At 45.5% G+C, this 23,453-nt stretch overlaps 1 protein-coding gene across 1 annotated transcript in view; it reads right to left on the bottom strand.

Moving 5' to 3' along the window:
• DARS1 (aspartyl-tRNA synthetase 1) overlaps window positions 1–23,453 on the bottom strand; it is a 152,643-nt gene that overhangs the window by 22,993 nt on the left and 106,197 nt on the right. The window contains exon 10 of the mRNA XM_068245891.1: window positions 9,426–9,537. Within this exon, the coding sequence (XP_068101992.1) occupies window positions 9,426–9,537 (112 nt within the window). The remainder of the gene's footprint in view (window positions 1–9,425; window positions 9,538–23,453) is intronic.

The raw sequence follows: 23,453 nt of genomic DNA, 5'->3' as shown, positions 1-23,453 counted from the left end.
GGCATACAGAGGCTGGATCTGCCTATACAGCCCAGCCTCTGTTGCTATCCCAAACCCCACTAAGGTCCCCCTGCACTCTGCAATCCCTCATAAATCACAGCCATGCTGTGAGGCTGTGTTTACATCTGTAGTGTCAGTCTCAGCTGCTCCCCCGCCTCCTGCATAGCTCCGGTCCCTGCCCCCGTCCCTTCCCTCCAATCAGCAGGGAGGAAAAGGATTCAGGCGGGGACTGGAGTTCTGCAGGAGGCGGGGAGAGCAGCAGACTGACACTATAGAGATAAACACAGCCAGCTCTGACAAGCTGTTTGTCAGCAGCGTGGCTGTGATTTATGAGAGATTGCAGAGTGCAGGGGGACCTTAGGGGGGTTTGGGATAGCAACAGAGGCTGGGCTGTATAGGCAGATCCAGCCTCTGTATGCAGATAATATTCTTCAAACCCACCTCGGGTTCTCTTTAAGGCATAATACACAAGGACATTAAAGGGAACCCGAGGTGAGAGGGATACGGAGGTTGACATGTTTATTTCCTTTTAAACAGTGCACATTACCTGGCTGTCCTGCTGACCCTCTGCCTCTAACAAGCATGCAGCAGATCAGATGTCTATGACAAATCTGACAAGATTGGCTGCATGCTTGTTTCAGGTGTGTGATTTAGACCCTACTGACCAGAAAGATCAGAAGGACAGCCAGGAAACTGGTTTTGTTTAAAAAGGCAATAAATATGGCAGCTTCCATAAGTCTCACAGAATAAGTTGTCCGGATCCGCACCGTCTAAAAATCTTCTTTTATTATACTTCCATTAAAAAAGGCATAAAACAGTGTGCTGGGTCACCACGACGCACGGCGTTTCAGAACATAGCCCTTTCATCAGATGGCATATGTGCTTGAGATGCCATCTGATGAAAGGGCTATGTTCTGAAATGCCGTGCGTCATGGCGACCCGGCACACTGTTTTATGCCTTTTTTTAACCTCCCTGGCGTTCTATTAAGATCGCCAGGGCGGCTGCGGGAGGGTTTTTTTTAAATAAAAAAAACCAAAATTAGCTTACCTGGTAATGCTGTTTTTAATAACCCTCCAGGACAGGTGCTACATATGAGATATGGGCCCGCCCCCAACAGGAAACACATCAAACTAGCCCTCTATAACTTCCACCTCTAGCCTCTACCTGCCAGTATGTTCCAATTAACTGTTCCGATAGAATGCCTCACATATTACATAAATACATGCTTACAACTTAACTTTACATCATACATGTTTACAACATATAGTTTTTCGTAAGCACATAAGTTTTAGGGTGGGTCACCTGTCCTGGAGGGTTATTAAAAACAGCATTACCAGGTAAGCTAATTTTGTTTTTTTCAAATAACCCTCCAGGACAGGTGCTACATATGAGATGATATGCAATAAGCAGCACTAACCTTAGGGAGGGATTACAGCTTGAAGAACTTTCCTTCCAAAAGTTTGTTCTTCCGCTGATAGTAGATCCAGCCTGTAGTGTCTAATGAAGGTATTCGCCGTCTTCCAGGTTGCCGCTTTGCAGATGTCGTAGCTCCAGCTCTGTAAGCCCAGGAAGTTGCAACTGACCTAGTTGAGTGTGCTGTTATTTCTTTTGGACAGGGAACTCCTTTAAGTCTATATGCTTCATTAATGCAGGCTTTAATCCATCTTGCTATAGAGGCTTTAGACATGCTCTTCCCTTTTGTTGCACCCGAAAAATTAACAAATAATGTTGTAGATTTTCTAAATTCCTTTACTCTATCCAAATAAAATAATAAACATCTTCTGACATCTAACTTATGCCATCTAATCTCTCTAGGATCAGTGGCATTTTTACAAAAGGATGGCAAAACGATTTCCTGTATCCTATTGGATAGGGACCTTTGGCAAGAACTCACTTGCCGTCTTCAGGACTACTCTATCATGAAAAATGGAGCAAAATGGTTCAACCGAACTTAGAGCTTCCAGCTCGCTTATCCTCCTTGCTGAGGTAATAGCTACTAAAAAATGGTCTTCATTGTTAAGAATCGTAATGGAATTTCGTTCAATGGTTCAAAATCATCACTCATCAAACTGTTTAAAACTAAAGTCAAATCCCAACTTGGATATGAATGTTTCATTACCGGCCGGGACCGTTCTACCGATTTCAAAAATCTGATAACTAAGGGTTCCAAGGCTAACCGCCTATTCAGAAAAACTGAAAGGGCTGCAACCTGCACTTTCAATGTACTCAATGCCATTTTCTTGTCAATTCCATCTTGCAAGAATTCTAGTACTGTAGCCAGTCTATTTGATTTCAGGCCTGATTCCTTTTTCCATTTACAAAAGGTCTTCCAATATTTTAGGTAGATTGCTCTTGTAACACTCTTCCTACTGTTTAATATCGTCTTTGTCACTCTGTCCGATAGCCCCCTTCTCTTTAGGATTTGCCCCTCAGAAACCACGCTGTCAGCTGAAGATTGGGAATCTGAATCCATTCGCCTTCTTTTCTGAGAAGGTTGTGTCTGTCTCTCAACTGGATCGGTTTGTCCACTAACATCGATTTTAACATGGGGAACCAGAGTCGTTTTGGCCAATTGGGTGCAATCAGTATCAGATACATTGCAGTTGATCTCAGCTTCTGCATTACTATTGATAATAGAGGGATTGGAGGGAATGCATAGGCGATCTGAAAGTCCCATGTCTGTGCCAACGCATCTACCCCCAAAGCTCCTCTTGGGTCTAATGAGAAAAATTGGTTGCAGTGCGTGTTCTCCCAATTGGCGAACAGATCTATCTGCGGATGGCCCCATCTTTGTGTCAATTCCTTGAATATATTTGGATTTAAACTTAGTTCTGAATTGGACAATTTTTCTCTGCTCAACAGATCCGCCATGGTATTTAGGGATCCCTTGAGGTGCACTGCTGAAATTGACTGAAGATTTTGCTCTCCCCAATCTAATATCTCCAGCACTAGTCTCAACAGCCGTTCTGACCTTGTTCCACCCTGCTTGTTCAGATACATGACAACTGTCATGTTGTCTGACCGGATCTGAATATGGTGGCCTCTTATCCTGTCTGTCGCTTGAGTTAACGCTACCTTTACCGCCAGTAATTCTCGATAATTTGAAGACTGAACTATCACCTCCCTTGGCCAAGTCCCCTGTAAATAAATGCCTTCTATGTGAGCCCCCCAACCTGTGAGGCTGGCATCTGTTGTCAGGACCTTTGTTACTGGACACCTCCACAAGCGACCCTGTATTAGATTGGGCTCCTGAACCCACCAATCCAAAGATTGCTTTATATTTTCTGGTATGCATAGGGTCTGATCTAGGACTGACTGATCTCCTTTCCAATTCTGCAGCAGCCATAGCTGTAGCGGTCTTATATGTTTTAGTGCCCAATATACTGCCGGGGCTGTGGAGGTTAAAAACCCCAACAGTCTCATGACTTGTCTGGTTGTCGTGGTTGCTTCCTTCTGACACTGCCGCACCATTGTCTGGAGCTTTAATGTCTTGTCCCCAGGAAGGAACAATCTCTGGGCCACCGAGTTTACCGTGAATCCCAGAAATTGAATTTCTTGTGTTGGAACCAGGAATGATTTTTGAAAATTTACTAACCACCCTGTCTGTTCCAAAAGTTGTATCACCATATTCTTGTGCCTCTCTAGATCCTGTATACTGTCGGCTACTACCAATAAATCGTCTAGATTATAAGAATTCCCTTCAGATGTAGAGCTCCCACAATCTCTGCCATCACCTTTGTGAAAATTCTGGGAGCTGAAGAGATTCCGAACGGAAGACAGCAGAATTGAAAATGTTCTGGACCTGAAACTGTCATTACACTGAAACGAAGGAAAGCTTGAGACTCTTTCCTTATTGGGATATGCCAGTAAGCATCTGTTAGATCTATATTGATCATAAAACAATCTGGGGACAGAAGGTTTCGCATTGTAAATACAGTTTCCATTCGAAATCTCTCGTACCTTATATAAGGATTCAGGGGTTTGAGGTTCAATATCAGCCGATACTTCCCCGTGGGTTTCTTTACTAGGAATATTCTTGAATAAAATCCCTGTTTCTCCTGAGCAGGTGGAACTCTGCATACTACATCTCGTGCTAGCATGTCCTTTACTATTTCTTGCATGGCCTCCTTTTCCTCTGGAACTTTTGGGGGTGAAGTCACTATAAATCGTTTGGGAGGATTTCTTGAAAATTGAATCTTGTATCCATTCTCTATTAGGTCTAAAATGAACTTGTTTCTTGTCATTTCTTTCCAACCTAATAGGAACTTCTTTAACCTTCCCCCCACCTTGTTGGCGTCATGGTTTACTCTTTCTTTCCGTTGATGTAAACAACGGACTTCTTTTGGTGAATCCCCTATTACCTGTCCAGGGTTTACGTTTCTGCTGTTCTCTCCCCTGCGTCTGCCTCTTCCGAAAAAAAGGTTTCTTTTTTGTTTCAAACTTCCTCTTTTTCGGAAAAGTTGCTTTTTTACTAGCTGTACGCTCTAACACTTCCTGGAGCTGTGGGCCGAACAGTAAATCACCTGAAAAGGGAAGAGCACAAGCTCTAGATTTTGATGCTTGACTGCCATCCCATGTTTTTATCCATAAATTTCTGCGAGCACTATTTATCAGTGCGGTAGATTTAGCTGTAATCCTTAGAGATTCTGAGGCTGCATCAATGACGTAGTCATTACCTCCCTCTACTACCTCAACAGCTTCTAAAATATCTTTTTTAGGGGCATCCTCATTAATCAATTTTTTTATTCTTTCCAACCATACTGACATTGTGCGAGATACACAGGTAGTTGCAGCGGCTGGTTTAAAGTTGGTCGCAGTAGCTGACCATGCTTTTTTGAGAGAAAACTCAATCTTTTTATCCCCCGGATCCTTAAGCCAACCTAAATCCTCAAAAGCCAACTCGTTATCTTTATCTACTTGGCTAAAGGCGGCATCAAGTTTGGGGCATGACTCCCATAATTTAGCGTCCTCCTCTGAGAAAGGAAACCGCCTTTTAAAACCTCTTGAGATAAATAATCTTTTATCCGGGTCCTTCCATTGTAACATAATCAAATTCTTCATTGCACTATGAAATGGAAAACAGAGTTGCTCTGAGGGTTCCATACCCGTGTATAACTGATCATGTAAAGACTTTTCAGATGTCTTCTTTTGAGGAATGTCAAGAGTTGAATAAATTGCCTTAAGTAACTCTTCTGTTTCCTCAGAAGCAAACTTAAATTTGGATGATTTAAAAGCGTCTTCCGCTTCCTCCTGTTCTGACAGTTCTTCTGAGGACCTGGAGTCCAGGTCACCCGTTTCCTGGTGACTATCCTGCTCTCTTCAGAAGAATAAATTATTCTAGGTGACTTTCCTAAAGCCTTTCTAGGTTTGACTGAGTGAGCCGACTGTTGTCCTTGTGCTGAGGTAGTCGGTAGGCTTTCTCTGAAGGCCTTAAAGGTCTCCACCATCTCTTGACGCATAGTGAACATGAAGTCTTTACATGAAGCAGTATTATCCTCATTAATAATGCTTGATATACACTTTTGACAGGAAGCTTTTGGCCAGTGCAGTTGTAAGGGTTTATTACACAATATGCAACTCCTGGGCCTATCAGAGCTATCAGACTCCATAGCTCCCTAAAAACATACAAATAACATAATCAATATGTCATAATGATACTCTTTTCATACCAATTAATATGCAAACAGGTATTGGTAATCTTAAGCAAACTAGGTATAGTATGATTCCACCTATTAGTGAAATACTATTAAACTATACACATTTTTTTTCTTTTTTTTCCCCCAGGAATCATTGCAAAAACGCATAGACCCTGTGTAAAACAAAATTGTTACTTAAAGAAATTGCTGTTAATAATAGTGACAAACTTTCGTATCCACCATAAAATCAGCTTTGCTCAGAATGCCATATATAATAAATTATAGCGCAAACCAACGAGATAATCATGCTATAGGATATGCAGACCTCGTTGATACCATGTGGCCTACGTCAATAATCATCATAAAACATTAGACTGTAGCCACTATTATGTATTCAGACCTCACTGATCAGACTGCGGCCTTAGTGAATTACTACATCACCACCATTCAGCAGACCTCCTGGATCAGTATGCGGCCAAAACAGATTTCAGACCTTCGCAGATCAGACGGGCGACTGTCCTCCGACACTGCCCCACTTACCTGATCTGCCGTCTTCTGCTTTGCGTCCATCTCCTTCACCATCTCCAACGCGTGTGAAGGTTTGAACGCCGCGGCATCTAAACAGGCGCTCGAACCGGAACTGGAAATGACGTCACCGGACGTGACGTCATACTCAGGGCGGAAGTACTGTACGGAGAGCGCCAATGCCCTAGCCTCCGCTTGGACCTGCTGCCCCGCACTCCGCTTCCTCCAAGAGACCACCATTACGCCTCCGCTTGGTGCTGTCCCCTCCGTCGCGCGTATGGCCTCCGCCTTAGCTGCCTCCAATGCCGCTCCTCTGGATACCGCTGCACCTGCCGGTTTTTCGCCAAAGGAATCCACCAGCCTGTGGATAAAGGTAACCTCCAGAACCCCACCAGGATAAGGCTACCCAAACTAGTTCTCCATGGCCTCAGCACTGCCTGGCTGCTGACCACTCCACTAGCTAGAGAGCTAGGTGTTCCCCGGAACAGGAAACACAAAGAACTGGCAGGTAGAGGCTAGAGGTGGAAGTTATAGAGGGCTAGTTTGATGTGTTTCCTGTTGGGGGCGGGCCCATATCTCATATGTAGCACCTGTCCTGGAGGGTTATTTGAAAAAACTATTTCATGCAGCCAACTTTCAGTTGGCTGCATGAAAGCCCACTAGAGGGCGCTCCTGACGCGTCATTCTGATCGCCTCCGGCGATCAGAATTAACAAGGAAGGCCGCAATGAGCAGCCTTCCTTGTTTCGCTTACCTCGTCGCCATAGCGTCGAGCGGAGCGACGTCATGGGCGTCAGCCGCCTCCGATCCAGCCCTTAGCGCTGGCCGGAACTGATTGGTCCGGCTGCGCAGGGCTCGGGCGGCTGGGGGGACCCTCTTTCGCCGCTGCTCGCGGCGATCAGGTAGCACACGCGGCTGGCAAAGGGCCAGCTGCATGTGCTGCTTTTTATTTGATAAAAATCGGCCCAGCAGGGCCTGAGCGGCACCCTCCGGCGGTAATGGACGAGCTGAGCTCGTCCATACCGCTCAGGAGGTTAACGGAAGTATAATAAAAGAAAGATTTTTAGATGGTGCGGATCCGGACGACTTATTCTGACTGGATTCCCTGCATACTCCAGGGGAGATCACAGCACGTCATAATCCATTGGTGCTATCACACCGGTGATTCATTCCATAAATCTCACAGCTCGGATTCCTTTTAAAAGGGCGCCGTGACTGATGCAAGTAGTAGCCAATCGGCTTAGTGGTATCGGTAATTTGGGCGCCCTAATTAAATTTATGTTAGGCACCTCCAGGGGGTTAGTGTTAGGCATTAGGTGGAGGGATTAAGATTAGGCACCTTAAAGTGGATCCGAGATAAACTTTTACTCATTGCAAAATTGTGTTTCTTTTATATAGTTTATAGGGCATTTCTCAAGCCAAATACTTTTTTTGTTTTGTTTTAATACTCTATTTCCCTATAAACTAAACAAGCCTCGCCCACAGCTTTTTAGAGTGCCTTGGCACTGTAGCAAGGGCTTATGGGAGCTCAGTCTGGGCAGGAGGAGGAGGAGGTTACTAGCCAGAGATTTCAGAGGCAGAGGGGAGGAGGGAGGAGGAGGGGGGACTGAATTTACACACAGGCAAGCTGATAGCATCTCCAGCCCTCAGCCTGTGACAAACAGAACATGGCTGCTGTCATTCTATCACAGGAAGAAATAATCTTATTCTATTAAAGCGGTTTGCAGCTAGATTTGCTGTGTAAACTATCTAAACTTTAGATAAGATATATAGACAAGTTACTTGTTATAGTTAGTTTTTCATCTTGGATCCGCTTTAATCGGAGGATAAAGATTAGGATAGGTGGCAGTTAAACTGAGATTTTACTAATAGCAGCTTATCCCAGCGCTGAACACATGGGGCGCTGTGGTACTACATACTCATTAAATGAGGGATCTTTAAACGCCAACTGAACAACCTCCCTGATGCTGAACTCAACACAGTATGAACCTACAGGTGCTAATAAACCACTGCTTCCATTTATAGGGACTTCGGTTTACAATGCCTTCCGGCACTGCGCTGAATCAACCAGATCAACTCCAGCTTTAATAAATCTTAAAGAGAACCAGAGATGAAGCACCCTCTTGTATTTTACCTTATAAATCAGTGGGAACATGACAGTAAACACCTAATCTGCTCTTTGTTTCATTGTTCTCTGTTTAATCTGACTGTTATCACCTCTGATAAGAATCCCGGACTGAGCATTCAGTCTGTCTTTGCTACGGAAAGATTATAGCGGAGTCTGTCTTCTCTGGTGTCTTTTCAAGCCCAAGCCTGCCACCTTGTGGCTCTGCTATAATGACTCAGCTATAATTATTCCCTGCAAAGCCAGACTGAATGCTCAGTCCGGGATTCTTATCTCAGCTGAAAACAGACACTTTTAGCAGTGAGGATGAAACAGAGAGCAGGGTAAGTGTTTTCTCTAATGTTCTTACTGATATATATGGTAAAATACACAAGGGTGCATTGTCTCTGGTTCCCTTTAAAGTACACCTGACCTGAGAGGGATATGGAAGCAGACAGTACACAGCAAAACTTATCTCATAGAAGCTAGGGGGAAAACAAAAACAAACAAACATTGTACCTCCTAGTGGCTGGATAGTATAATGGTTAACGGCTCTGCTTCTGACACAGGAAACTTGGCTTTAAATCTCTGCTCTTCCTATTCAGTAAGCCAGGACCTATTCAGTAGAGACCTCGGGCAAGACTCCCTAACACTGCTACTGCCTATAGAGCGCGCCCTAGTGGCTGCTGCTCTGGCGCTTTGAGTCCAGGGAAAAAGCGTGATATACATGTTCTGTGTCCTTTTGTGAGCTATGCAGAGCCAAGACTTGAATTCCATTGAAAATCTGTGGATTTCCATTGCCTGGGGTTGGAGACACCGGTGGAGGATGCGGTGCCTTGGGGATTGTTTATGCAGCTTAGACAGACGCATTGGATAACTGCACTTTTTATATACAGTTATCTGATATCCATGATCACAAACTAAGCTCTACACATTTTAGTCTTGTTACTGTACGACCAGGACTTGAAAACGGAGGCATTGTATGTATATAGCCTAGCTATATAGCAGGTGTATACAGACTAGCTAAAATGGCAGACTGAACTGTACTATAATCCCGTGTCTCTACGCAGGCCTACATTACAGTCTGCTACTTTTCAGTCATGAGTACTGAAAACTGCGAGGGGTTCGGCTGCTTTTTTTATTTCTGAACTACTACACACCAGATATGATTTTCGGTGTCTGGATTTCCACAAATCCCTTTTTGCTGAGAGTGTCTCTGAACAGCTGGCAGACTCCGGACTGCAGGCCAAACACTGCCTGGCTGGTTGCGGTCTGTGAAAAAAGAAAAAAACCACAAGATGATGACGGTATCTTCTAACAAATGATAATAAAGGCAGTAAGGCTCACATATTTAATAACTGGATCTACCATCATAAGTATTTACCCTTGTGCCCCTGGAGCTCCCCATAACCTCCCTGTCAGTATGGAAGAGTCTGACTCATCGTATGTAACAGTCAAGGTTCGTCCAGCACTTCTGTTTTTTTCACATGCCTTTTTTTTTTGGCATTAAAATTTGCGTTTGTATGCCAATTTTTACATGCTCTGGAAATTTGCATGTGAAAATTCACACATGAATGCAAACTTAATGCGAAAAGATGCATGCAAAAAAACTGGTGCCAAGTATACAAACAATTATGCTGTGTTGCTTTTTTTCTTTCTCTGCCTGAAAGAGTTAATCAGGTATGTAAGTAACAGTTTCTGTCTGCCCGACTAAGACTAAAGCATAACCCTCACTGATGAGGAATTACAGCCATAAAACCCTTTCCTAGTAAAAAAAAAAATGGCTTCTGAGCAGTAAAGAGATAAAAAGGGTCAATAGTTCATAGATTTGAGCTCTGGCATACTTCAATGAATGTGTCATTGCAACTATAAAAAGAGGTACGGAATATCACCCATATAGGCTTGTCTCGCCCATAAGGTATCAAAATATCAATGATTTTGTAATAAATTGCATATTTTTACATCAGCTCTGTGCTCCCCATACTTTTACATAATGTGTCATAGAGCAGAGGCAATGACACAGTAAAAACTTAAAAAGTAGATTTAATGAGAACCAGAGATGAAGCACCCTCTTGTATTTTACCTTATAAATCAGTGGGAACATGACAGTAAACACATAATCTGCTCTTTGTTTCATTGTTCTCTGTTTAATCTGACTGTTATCACCTCTGATAAGAATCCCCGACTGTGCACTCAGTCTATCTTTGCTACGGAAAGATTATAGCTGAGTCTGTCTTCTCTGGTGTCTTTTCAAGGCCAAGCCTGCCCCCTTGTGGCTCTACTATAATGACTCAGCTATAATTATTCCCAGCAAAGCTAGACTGAATGCTCAGTCCGGGATTCTTATCACAGCCGATAACAGACACTTTTAGCAGTGAGGATGAAACAGAGAGCAGGGTAGGCGTTTTCTCTAATGTTCTTACTGATATATATGGTAAAATACACAAGGGTGCTTCGTCTCTGGTTCCCTTTAAATATAAAACAAAACTGTAGGTGTCAAAATTGGTCAATCAAGATTGGATGAGTGTATGCACACTAAAGCAGGCCATACACGCACGATTTTGACCAGCCAATTTAAACACCGTGATTGAACCTGCCGGTTATCTGCAATGCGAAGAGCTGTATCAATCACAATTTCAATTGATTTGCGGTGAATTTTGAACAAAATTAAGATTCAACTGTAAATTTTGCTAGGTAACAGATTTATAGGGCTTGATGCACTAAAAGCAGACAGCACGCATCCATTTTACCAGTATATATGCCAGCAGAGAACCACGTGTACATGGGTAACGTGAGTGTTGCTACGGTAACATGCATTACGCTACTTGCGTAATCCAGGCTGGTGTGACACTGTTTTCGAGTGATGTCACTTCAGTCATATGTCACAGAAGCAGACTGATCTAGTCCCAGATCTAAACAGGCAGAAGTGATGCCAGAAAACCGCAGATAAAGGTCAGGTCTTGTAAGGCAGACGCTGGAGATCTGCAACAGGCTTTGTTTACTTTCTCGTACGTCAGAAAGTCATTAACTTCCCCAATTCTGGAGAGCGGGGGCTTAACGTCTGTGGATGTAACCGAGTTACACGCGAGTCACCGCTTATCTCGGAGTGACATGGCCTTGTGACTGAAGATCAAGACAGATATCTGAACATAACAAACACAGTTCACTCAAAGACGACTTTCACATGAACTCTACTGACACATCTTGTTTATGGCAATTCTGCAACCGCCGGAGGGCCCACAGAGATCATAAAACAGACCTACGCTCCCTTTGCATAATTACCGTATTTTTCAGAATATAAGACACACCTCGGTTTAGATGGCAATAAACTGAAAAAAATTCAACTAAACCTGGTGCATCCATATTCCAGGAGATGTTCATCCCCAATTATTGGGTCCTCCTGTATCCCCTTCTGTCCTCCTCTGTACCCCCATTTGTCCTTCTCTGTACCCCCATTTGTCCTTCTCTGTACCCCCATTTACCCCTCTGCTCCCCCTGTGTGTCCTCCTCTGCCCCCGCATTAAACTATCAGAAGCAGCAACGTGGCTCACCTAATCCATGGCTCCAGCGGCGATCACAGACCTCTCCTCTCCTGCACTGCTCCCCTAGTGCCGGCTTCAGCTAATGATGCGATCAGCAGAAGCCGGCAGTAGGGGACAGTGAAGGAGAGGTCTGTGATCGCCGCTGGAGCCATGGATTAGGTGAGCCGCGCTTCTGCTTGTGATAGTTATACACGGGAGCAGAAGAGGACACACAGGGTGAGCGGAGGGCAAACAGAGAAAAATACAGGGAGTCCATTTCTAGGGGAGAAAAGGGTGTGTCTTATATGCTGAAAAATATTTTCTGGGGAGTAAGGGTATTTGTTGGGAAAAAAAATAAAAATGGTACTTTGTATTATTCTGCTGATTTTGACTGCTGTTTAAATAACTCCGCTTCAGAAATCTCATATCATATTGTTGGGAAGCCAAGAGACTTGGGTTTCATTTGCACTATTCACCGAGTCGGTGCGATGCACTGTTCCTGAGTTAGGGGGTGTTGAACGAGGGGTGTCCACTGTGCCTGTCTGCAGAGAGCGCTGTGAAGATCTGCTGGAGGGAGAGAGTTCAGGAGCATCCAGCTGCTTGTTTGTGTACAATGCAGTAGCTCCACCCCTTCACAGTGCTCTCTGCCCCTCTGCAAGTACTGGAAGAAGGGGGAGCTTTGGGGTAACAAGACTGATCCGAGCTTGTGGAAAGGTAAACAAGAGCCAGAGCAAGGACACAGCAAGGGCACAGCGAGGGACGCCAGCTGCTACTTCTGTGAGCCCTCTCTTCCTCCTCTAACCCCTGCTGAATGCTGCTCTCTACAGCCAAACGCAATGGACACCCCACCCCCCCGTTCAACACACTCCAACTCCAAAACGGTACATTGCACCGACATGTGACATAGCTCAAATGAAAGCCAACAATATGTAGATTTCCAAAGGCGAGTAAATACCTTTTAAACAGGGGGCAGTCAAACCCAGACAGGATAATCCGCAATCTTTTTTTTTTTTTTTTTAATGAGGCCACTTCGCCAGGTCCAGAGGTCACCTTAGCTCCGCCTACACACCCCAAGTGGTAACACTGCTAATTGCACCTTACCCCCATGTGATCATGATATCAGTCAGCCCCGTACACCCAACGGACCACATATCTGTACTCCACTCTGGTGAAGCAGGCAGGGAAAGACTGCCCGATAACCCGCCAGTATCAGGATAACCTCCTTTGTGCCAAGCATCATGGTGGGGTTGCCCACAAGGGGGACAATGGGGTGCTGCTGCGACAGCGGTAAGGAACCTGCAGCAGAATATTCCAACACCAATCGAAGCACTAACATTTGGCACCGGTGGCACGCACCATCCTCTGCACTACTATAGCCTGGAACGTTAATTGCAGCTACGCTGCACCGAGGTGCTTAGAAATGGCGCGCTCGGCAGAAGGTTTGTCGGGAGCTGCGGCACAGCAGTATTAAGTTTGGGAAGCAACAGTATTATGATCGGCAAGGTGGCAACTTTCATCAGTAAGAAGTAGAAAGAAGGGTAGTGTTAGATGTAGAGATAGGAAGGATAGTGTAAAGGGGCCCAAACAGTGGTCGATTTCAGCCATCGATTGATCAGAAATCGGTTCTATCAAATCAGCCGATCGATCAATTTGCGGCCGATTTTGATCGATTTGCTCTATCTGACAGAATGGAAAATCTAGGCTGATCTGCTGCTTGCAGCAGATTGATGACCCATAGAGTAGCATTGGATCTAAAGGGGCCCATACACTGGTCGATTTCAGCCATCGATCGATCAATCGATTCTATAGAATTGATCGATTGATCAGAAATCGAATCTTTCAAATCTATCGATCGATCGATTTGTGGCCGATTTCAATGGATTTGATCTATCTGACAGGATGGAAAATCTAGGTGAATCTGCTGCTGATAGCTGACCCATGGCCCATAGAGTTGCAATGGATTTAATGGTGCAATAAAGCATTTAGATAGATTTCCAATAGATTTCATTCTGAAATCTATTGGAAATCTGTTCCTAGTGTGTGGCGCACATCAGATAGATTCCTGTCAGATTCGACTTGACAGGCATCTGTCAGAAATCTATCTGATGGTCGAATCTGCTGTAAATTTATCAGTGTATGGCCACCTTTACAATTAAGGCGCCCATACACTCAGCCGATTTTCTGGACGATTGATCGATCAATATCAATCGATTGCAAATCGGTTGACCGTTCGACCGATTGGCGGCCGATTTCGATTGATTTCAATCGATCTGGCAGGGTGGAAAATCTAGGTCGATCTGTTGAGATTGCTTATCATTTTGCATTGGCCCTAATGGAAATCTGATGGCAAAGAAATGCCATCAGATCGATTTTCAATAGATTTCAAACTGAAATCTGTTGGAAATCTGTTCCTAGTAAAAAATGGCCCTAAACACATCAGATAGATCAGAAATCTATCTGATGATCTATCTGCTGCTAATCTAACGAGTGTATGGCCACCTTTAGTGGCAGTAAGGTTAGTGTAGGTTTAGCAGTAGTATGCAGCCAACATCCGACAGTGCAGTCTATGCACTTCTGCCTTTGTGAATTGCATATATCCTGCGTTGCTGAAAACGCGATCAGCAATGCAGAGATGGGGAAGAGGCCTTACTGGTATGCCACTGCATTTCAATGTTTGCAGAAATGTGCAATTAATATTTGTACTTTCAAGACATTTTACTAGCCCAGTATGAGTGGCACTGAGTCCCATTTTACTAGCCCAGTATGAGTGGCACTGAGTCCCATTTCACTAGCCCAGTATGAGTGGCACTGAGTCCCATTTTACTAGCCCAGTATGAGTGGCACTGAGTCCCATTTCACTAGCCCAGTATGAGTGGCACTGAGTCCCATTTCACTAGCCCAGTATGAGTGGCACTGAGTCCCATTTTACTAGCCCAGTATGAGTGGCACTGAGTCCCATTTCACTAGCCCAGTATGAGTGGCACTGAGTCCCATTTCACTAGCCCAGTATGAGTGGCACTGAGTCCCATTTCACTAGCCCAGTATGAGTGGCATTGAGTCCCATTTCACTAGCCCAGTATGAGTGGCACTGAGTCCCATTTCACTAGCACAGTATGAGTGGCACTGAGTCCCATTTCACTAGCCCAGTATGAGTGGCACTGAGTCCCATTTCACTAGCCCAGTATGAGTGGCACTGAGTCCCATTTCACTAGCCCAGTATGAGTGGCACTGAGTCCCATTTTACTAGCCCAGTATGAGTGGCACTGAGTCCCATTTCACTAGCCCAGTATGAGTGGCACTGAGTCCCATTTCACTAGCCCAGTATGAGTGGCACTGAGTCCCATTTCACTAGCCCAGTATGAGTGGCACTGAGTCCCATTTTACTAGCCCAGTATGAGTGGCACTGAGTCCCATTTCACTAGCCCAGTATGAGTGGCACTGAGTCCCATTTCACTAGCCCAGTATGAGTGGCACCGAGTCCCATTTTACTAGCCCAGTATGAGTGGCACCGAGTCCCATTTTACTAGCCCAGTATGAGTGGCACTGAGTCCCATTTCACTAGCCCAGTATGAGTGGCACTGAGTCCCTTTTATAATTCTACGAATCACTTCCTATTCCTGAAGTCACAGTTACTGGCAGCACTGCGTATTTGTGACGCTATGAAAGCAACTATATAATGCAGTTGCCGTTTTAAGTATATCATCAAAGCAGAGTCCCGAGAGCAGTTTCTATTCGTAGCTAACCAAAGAGATTAGTAGTAGTGGCAAGAACTTCCTGTGACCTTTCGCTTTGTAAAAGACAGCGGAGAAAGGAGGAAGACAATATGGCCGCTGTGGTTTACTCATCTTGCTCTGTATGAATTTCATCACCGTTAACCTAACCAAAAACCAGCAGAAACCGTTAGTGAAAGCGACATGTGGGGAGAGATGGAATGACTTACAGAATGACGTATGTAAGGCTGGTGGGGGGACTCCGGCCTGGGCCTAATATATGTAGTAATCCAGTCGTTTATGGGAAATAGGTCTAATGGGAAACGTTTGAGAATGTACCTAACTTTTCACTTTATATCAGATATTTATTTAAAGGACAACTGAACAGAGAGGGATATGGAGGCTGCCATATTTATTTGCTTTTAAGCAATACCAGTTGCCTGGCTATCCTGCTGATCCTCTGCCTCTAATACTTTTAGCCATAGACCCTGAACAAGCATGCAGCAGATCAGGTGTTTCTGACATTATTGTCAGATTAGCTGCATGGTTGTTTCTGGTGTTATTCAGACACTACTGAAGCCAAATAGATCAGCTGGCCTGGTATTGTTTATAAGGAAATACATATGTATGGCAGCCTCCATATCCCTCTCACTTCAGTTTTCCTTTAAAGTGGAGCTAAACAATGATTACAATGCATGTTCATGCCCACAACGGAGAAGGAATGCTGGTGGTGGTGGATTGGGGATGATGTATACATTAAAATGTGCACTTAGCTGCCTCAATGTTTTTAAGTCTTGAAATCAGATACTTAGGTAAGGAGAGGGAAGCCTCAGGTTCCTATTGAGGCTTCCCTCCCTGCGCTGGTGTCCCTCGTCGCTGAGCCCGGCCCCCCCAAAAATCAGCGGCAAGGCATTGTTGCTAATCAGATTGGGGCCACGCAGCTCCTCTTCCTCATTCATGGCCGTGCAATACCTTACTGAGCACGTCCCCGCATGTACATTGAGCCGGTGTTGTGTCTGATTACGCTGCCTGTGGATTTGCGCTGCCCCGCATGTGCAGTAGGAGACTGTGCGGCCACATTTCCTATTGAATGATGCTGCTGATGGTAAAATACTAAATATCTCAGCTCCCACACCTCTTACACTCCCCAAATTTTTAGGGTAGGGAGGGAACCCCCAGAACGGCCTCTATGACAAATTGCAGCCCCTGAGACCCACTGGTTCCCGAGATAGGTTTCTGTAATCTATCTCCTGAACCAGTGGGGCTCGGGGGCTGCAATTTGGCATAGAGGTCGTTCTGGGGGTTCCCTCCCTACCCTGAACATTTGGGGAGTGTAAGAGGTGTGGGAGCGGAGATATTTAGTATTTTACCATCAGCAGCATCATTAACTTCACACTGAGCATGCGTGCTACTCAGTGTGGAAGGTAGCTTCCGGGCAGCGCAATCAGACATTACACCAGAGCTGCGGACTCCGTGCTACTGCGCATGAGCGGGCAGGCTCGCGCAGCTACAGTGCGACCATGAATAAGGAAGTGGAGCTGCGCGTCCCTGATGTGCATGCTCTGCAACGGGGGGGGGAGTATCAATAGGATTCTGAGGCTTCCCTCTCTTTTGTGTAAGATGCAGTTATGACCCCTGGCTTGAGCTTGGGTTTACTTTAAAGGAACCAGGGAATATAAAAAAAAAAATATACATATCCGGGCCTACCGCTCCCCTCTCTGCCCCCGCATCCTAGTTAAAAGCCTCTCCGGCAGCCTCTTCTGAGTCGCTCAAGTCGGGCACTACTGCGCAGGCTGGGCGCATCCAACAGCACGTGCTTGTGGCCGGAAGCACTCTGCGCACGCGTATGATGTCACTACAGCATGCGCATGATGTCATATACATGCGCAGAGCGCTCCCGGCCACGGGTGAGCGCTGAAGGACGCACGCAGCCCAGCCAGCACCTGTGCAGAAGTGCCTCACTTCAGCGACCCAGAAGAGGCTGCCAGAGGGGCATTTAGCTAGGATGCGGGGGCGGAGAATGGGGGGAAACGGTGGGCATCAGGACAGCTCACAGTATATGCCCGCTCCCCCCCCCCCCCCCCGTTTCTCTAGGTTATGTCGGCTATAGTATCCCAGGGTTTCTTTTATACAAAGTAGGTTGAATGTTTTTCTGTCTCTAATCAGTGGCAGCCTATTAAGTGTCCCAGAGTTAGAAAAATGTCAATAGTTCATGTATTTTATCTCTTCCCTACCCTCAGAAGTTGTATTCTGGCTATAATTTGCTCATCAGTGATGTTTACTATTATTCCCACCCACAAAACAGAAGCTGCCATTTCCATGCCTAGAAATTAACTCTTTCAGGCAGCAAAATAAAACCAGTAAAACAGCCAGGTTAGTATGGTTTGCACTGTACATACACATGTTTATCTCATCAGGTCACATATCGCCTCGGGTACACTTTATGAGGATAAAATGCCGCTTTCCTCAAGTTTAGTTCAGCTTTAAACCGACAATCCATAATCAGAGTCCTTTGTGTCCAGCTTTCAACGCTTACTATACATCCCAAAGTGAACAATATCCTGTGACCCTCTTACCCTCATCCTCCATATACACAAATATTTTACCACTATTGTTTGACCTTTGTCCACAATGAGAGGAAAAAGCTGCTGTAGCACAATTATTCGGGATCATTGAGAATCGCTTATGGAGGAAATTACTGAGAGCTGCTTTCTAAACACAGAATATATGACTTGGCTATAAACACACATGAAACCCGAGGGGGGGGGGGGGCTACTGGAAAGAGAGGTGTGTATACACACGTTTCCTCTCTGGAAGGTTTCAGCTCCTGTAATGAGAGGGAGATGTTGTGAGCGGCCCCACAGCAGATGTATGCGCTGGAGCGGAACAGCACTTCAAAGCGCTTTGCGTTCAGGAAAAATATGAGTTTATTTTTCAGCACGTGCAAAATAATAGCAAGTGTTTTCTCTTCCTGTTTACAAGCCTCCCCCGAATGGCGTTCTCACAGTGGCGGGATCAGAGCCGCTCACAGCTGTGCTGCTACTGTAGTATTCTGCCAAATCAATGCGGAGTCTTTGAAGACGGTCCCTGCTCTCCTGCAAACCTAATTAAAGGGACCTGGAACAGGTGCATGAAAAGCAAATCTGAACTTACCTGGGGCTTTCTCCAGCCCCCCATAGACCGCAAGATCACCCAGTGTCCTCCGGCTCCCCTCCGTGGTCCCACTGGCAGCCCTGTTAATGTGGAGACTTCAGGCAAAGTCGTGCACAACTGCGCATGTGCAGCCCGTCTGCCCACCCGACTCAATCACCTGCTCGTCGCCGTAAGCCTCCTGTGCAGTTCAGTTTTCCCAGAACCACGCATGTGCAGGATGCTTACGGCGACGGAGTCGGGTGCGCAGTTGTGCACTAACAGGGCCACCAGCGGGACCATGGAGGGGACCTTGCGGACACTGAGGGACCTTTCGGTCTACAGGGGGCTGGAGGAAGCCCCAGGTAAGTTCAGATTTGCTTTTAATGCATCTGCTCAGGGTCCCTTTAAAGAACAACTATTGCAAAAAAAAAATGTAACATTTAAAATATATACGCATATAATGAGGACTTCTCCCAGTGTAAAATGCACTATAAATTACTTTAGTCCATCTCCTCATGAGGGATTCTCAGTTATATCTTTATTTAAAAAAAAAAAAAAAAAAAGCACTCAACTGAACTGCAGTTGCTCAGTTTAACCGCCAAAATAGTGATCAAGAAAGTAGCCAGGCTGGCTGGCTGGCATCTTTGTACAGACTCTTTCCTGGTAGTGCTTTTGTAAAGAATAAAGGTAATTCTGAAAATTCCCCATGATGAGATGGACTAGTCCAAAATGTGACTGAACTATCATATTTCTACTAGCTACTGTAAGCGACCCAGTCCTAGTGATGATCACAGAGAGCTATTTTTGCTTACACATTTAGCGTAAAAAATTAGAGAGTTTAGCCAGTGTATATTTAGTGAGTATAGCCTGTCTAATTCCCCTCATCTGTGTCTAATCACCACTGTAAATTGATCTCTCAGCTGTGTCGGCTGGCTCCCTTGGCAGAGCAGCTAATTTTTAAACACAGGATGTTAACAATATGTCTGCTTCCATGAAAGCAGGAAGTAGACCCACTGCGATTTTATTGCAGGATTTGTATCAGCTTTAACAAAGAAATGCTTGTCTTTATATGGTCAGGTCTGCGCTAAAACCTATATAAAAATGCGTATGCAGAACTCCGAACTCGCTATATAGTTAAGTGTACCGCAGTAAAATCTAAATTTTTTGTAAAATCAATTTTTTTCAAAAACAACAAGGAATCTTTTTATGACTTCCCATTGACTTCCATATGAGTTCCCATTTTTAGGCCGTTTGTATTGGCGGGTTGTTAGTACATTGGACATTTGTAAGTCGAGACTACCTGTACTGATCCCAGCCTTATTAACAGTGGATCTGTGACAATAAAAAATGCCCCTTGGGGGTACTCACCTCGGAAGGGGGAGGGGAAGTCTCCGGATCCTAATGAGATTTACCCCTTCCTCCTCCGCCCCACGGTGATCTTTCACTGCCCCTCCAAACAGCAGGGATGTAAATATTTACCTTCCCGACTCCAGTGCAGGCGCACTAGTGGCTCTCGACTCCGAAATAGGCAGAAATAAACGATCCCAGTCGGGTTCACTCTACTGCGCAGGTGCAGGTCACCTGCACAGTAGAGCAGACGCGACTAGGATCGCCTATTTCCAAGGGTAGACTCGCAACAGCGCCCCCGCTGGAGCCAGAAACGGTAAATACTGCACAGGCTGACAAATTGTCGGCTGTGCATTCGGAGGAGCAGTGAAAGACCACCGTGGGATGGAGGAGGACGGGGGAAGTCATGATAGGATCCAGAGGCTTCCCCCTTTCGAGGTGAATATTTTTTTGTTTACTACAGAGTCTCTTTAAGACATTTAAAACACACTACCATAATTACACTAACATATGTAAGTAGGAAGACTATAAAAAAAAATAAAAAAAATCTGTGCTGGGTCTGTCTAAAGCTAAATACTTAGCACCCGACGGAGAAAGATCGATCCAGCGGCGTCAACCTGACGACGAGCGTTCCACGATCCATGATCCGGCCAGCAGGTATGTGTGATGTCATGTGACATTACACAACGGGCGCGAACGGGAAGACAGGCGATTGCGGAACTTTGTGCATAGTTGTCGGGGATCTTAAAGAGAACTCGAGGTGGATCTTCAGGGGGCAGATGGGACACGGAGGCAGGTTCTCTGCCTAATGACATTGCTCTGTGTCCCCCAATCGCCCCTCTCTGCTCCCCCCCCCCCGCTATAGCCCCCGAGATTGGCAACAATATTTGTCGCTATCTCAGAGGTAAACACAGGGAGTGGGATTCCCGGTTTAAACGTCTGCCAAGGGCGTTCCTGCAGGGTTTCCAGAGCTGCCGTTGGGCAGCTCTCTCCCCTGGCCGCGCCTCCTGCCGCTCCCCCGCCTCCCTGCACGCTATGAGAGACAACACAGCCTCTCAGCGCAGCGTCGTGACCCAGAGGTCAGGCAAGTGAAAGTGGGCTATTGCGGCTACCTGATCCTCACAGGAATGGCAGGGAGCTGCGTTTTTTGCGGCTACCTGACCCGCTCAGGCCTGCAGATCAGTTAGCCTACTTTTTTTTTTTGAGCCCGCCTTGGGCTCTCTTTAAAGGGAATGTCCAAGCAAAATAAAAAAATGAGTTTCACTTACCTGGGGCATCTACCAGCCCCATGCAGCCATCCTGTGCCCTCGTAGTCACTCACTGCTGCGCCAGTCCCCTGCTGGCAGCTTGCCGACCTCGGAGGTCGGCGGGACGCATTGCGTAAATTTTTACGCATTCCCGCTAGTGCAGGAACATCAACACATACATTTTTACGCATTACTGGTTGAAGCCCCAGGTAAGTGAAACTCATTTTTTTATTTTGCTTGAACCTTCCCTTTAAAGATCCGATCCAACGTATTGGTTGTTATTGCAGCAACTCGCTAAGCGTCGTTTGCGTGATCGTGCGTCACAAGATCACGCAAACACTCGCTCGTAGCTCAAAAGATAGTTGGTCAGACAAATCATCTGGAAAATTGCGTAGTGGGTACGGGCCTTTACATTATATACAAGGGTTGCCCAGAGTTTATTCAGAGTAATGAAACATCTTGTGTGATGAAGCTGTATTAGAAATGATTGATTTCTGCAGAATGGTGCTCGTTTTACGCTGGACTCCACTGAGCGTTCCTCCTCTCTCTGCACGCAGGGCCATCACTGCTGTGAAATCATAGGGAAGCTGATTCATGGGGGATTGCACAATGGTTGTGTCAGCGGCGGCTCAGCTCGGACATCTGACAGAGGGGGAGTGACGGTGCCTGGATGTGGCCGCAGACTAATCTGTTTATCAGGGGTCGGCAGCTGCTGTGCCTCCTATCTCATCCTGTCACCCCTCTGCCATGGCGGGACTGGCAAGCGGTATCACGGCCGCGGATCATAATAAGATCAATTAGCAGGGGACCGCGCACATTATCGGAGAGAGGCAGCTCTGACCTGCGCTTCCTAAGTGGCACCCAGGGCATGATTTAATGGGATCATTAAAATTCAAACTATACATGCAATTAATAGGGCTGGTGTTGGCTCTGCCAAACTGCGTTATTTTGAGTTAAAAAGAAGGTTTCTGCACATTAAAGTGAGCCCGAGCTGGAGGTTAGATACCTACCTAGGTAGAGGGAAGCCTTTAGGCTTGATTTGAACATATCCAACAAGAGCTTGCCGGATATGTTCTCGTGGTGGCGCTCCCTGCCGTGTTTGAGGATGGCCATACTGCACAATTACGGATGCAGTAACCTGAAGCCACTTGTTCTTTAGGAGCTTCGTGCTGCTACCAGGGCTGTGGAGTCAGAGTCCGAGCAATTCTGGATACCTGGATTCGGAGATTTCAATAAACTGAGGAGTCAGATGGTTTTTGTACAAACTCCACAGCCCTGGTAAGAATTAGATTAAGGATTTGGAGTCATTTTGGGTACCAGGAGTTGGGAGGTTTCATAAACTGAGGAGTCGGATGATTTTTGTACTCACTCCACATGAGTATATTTGCACAGACACAGTACGGCTGCACTTTTGTGCACAAAGGGGAGTGGGGCTGTGAATGAGGGTCTCATCCAGCAGCGGTGAAGTTGAGTAGGGAGGCCTCCGGACTATCCAGAGATTTTTTTTAATTTTTCACAGCTCTGTTTTGCTTTAAAACACGATACTTTCAAGTGTTTCATATGGCCTACAGCTAAGGGACATAAGACAGAGACTGATTATGGTAGAGATTAGGTTATGAGCTCCCCTGAGGACAGTCAGTGACATGACTATGTACTCAGTAAAGTGCTGCAGAAGATGTCAGAGCTATATAAATACATAATAATAGAATGGTAGGACACTGGACTATGACTATGGTTGGGATTAGATTGTGAGCTCCTCTGAGGACAGTCAGTGACATGACTATGTACTCTGTAATGTGCTGCAGAAGATGTCAGAGCTATATCATTATAGCACGATAATACGGTAAGACATTAGGCTAAGACTATGGTAGGGATTAGATTGTGAGCTCCTCTGAGGACAGTCAGTGACATGACTATGTACTCTGTAATGTGCTGCAGAAGACGTCAGTGCTAAATAAATACATATTACTAATAATATGGTAGGACATTACATTATGATAGGATTTGATTGTGAGCTCCTCTGAGGACAGTCAGTGACATAACTATGTCCTCTGTGAAGTGCTTCAGAAGATGTCAGTGCTATATAAATACATAATAATAATATGGTAGGACATTAGACTATGACTATGGTAGGATTAGATTGTGAGCTCCTCTGAGGACAGTCAGTGACATGACTATGTACTCTGTAAAGTGCTGCAGAAGATATCAGTGCTATATAAATAAATAATAAT

This window comes from Hyperolius riggenbachi, chromosome 7 (assembly GCF_040937935.1).
Source record: "Hyperolius riggenbachi isolate aHypRig1 chromosome 7, aHypRig1.pri, whole genome shotgun sequence".
In the NCBI taxonomy this organism is placed as follows: domain Eukaryota; kingdom Metazoa; phylum Chordata; class Amphibia; order Anura; family Hyperoliidae; genus Hyperolius; species Hyperolius riggenbachi.
This window is presented reverse-complemented; position numbering and strand designations above follow the sequence as displayed.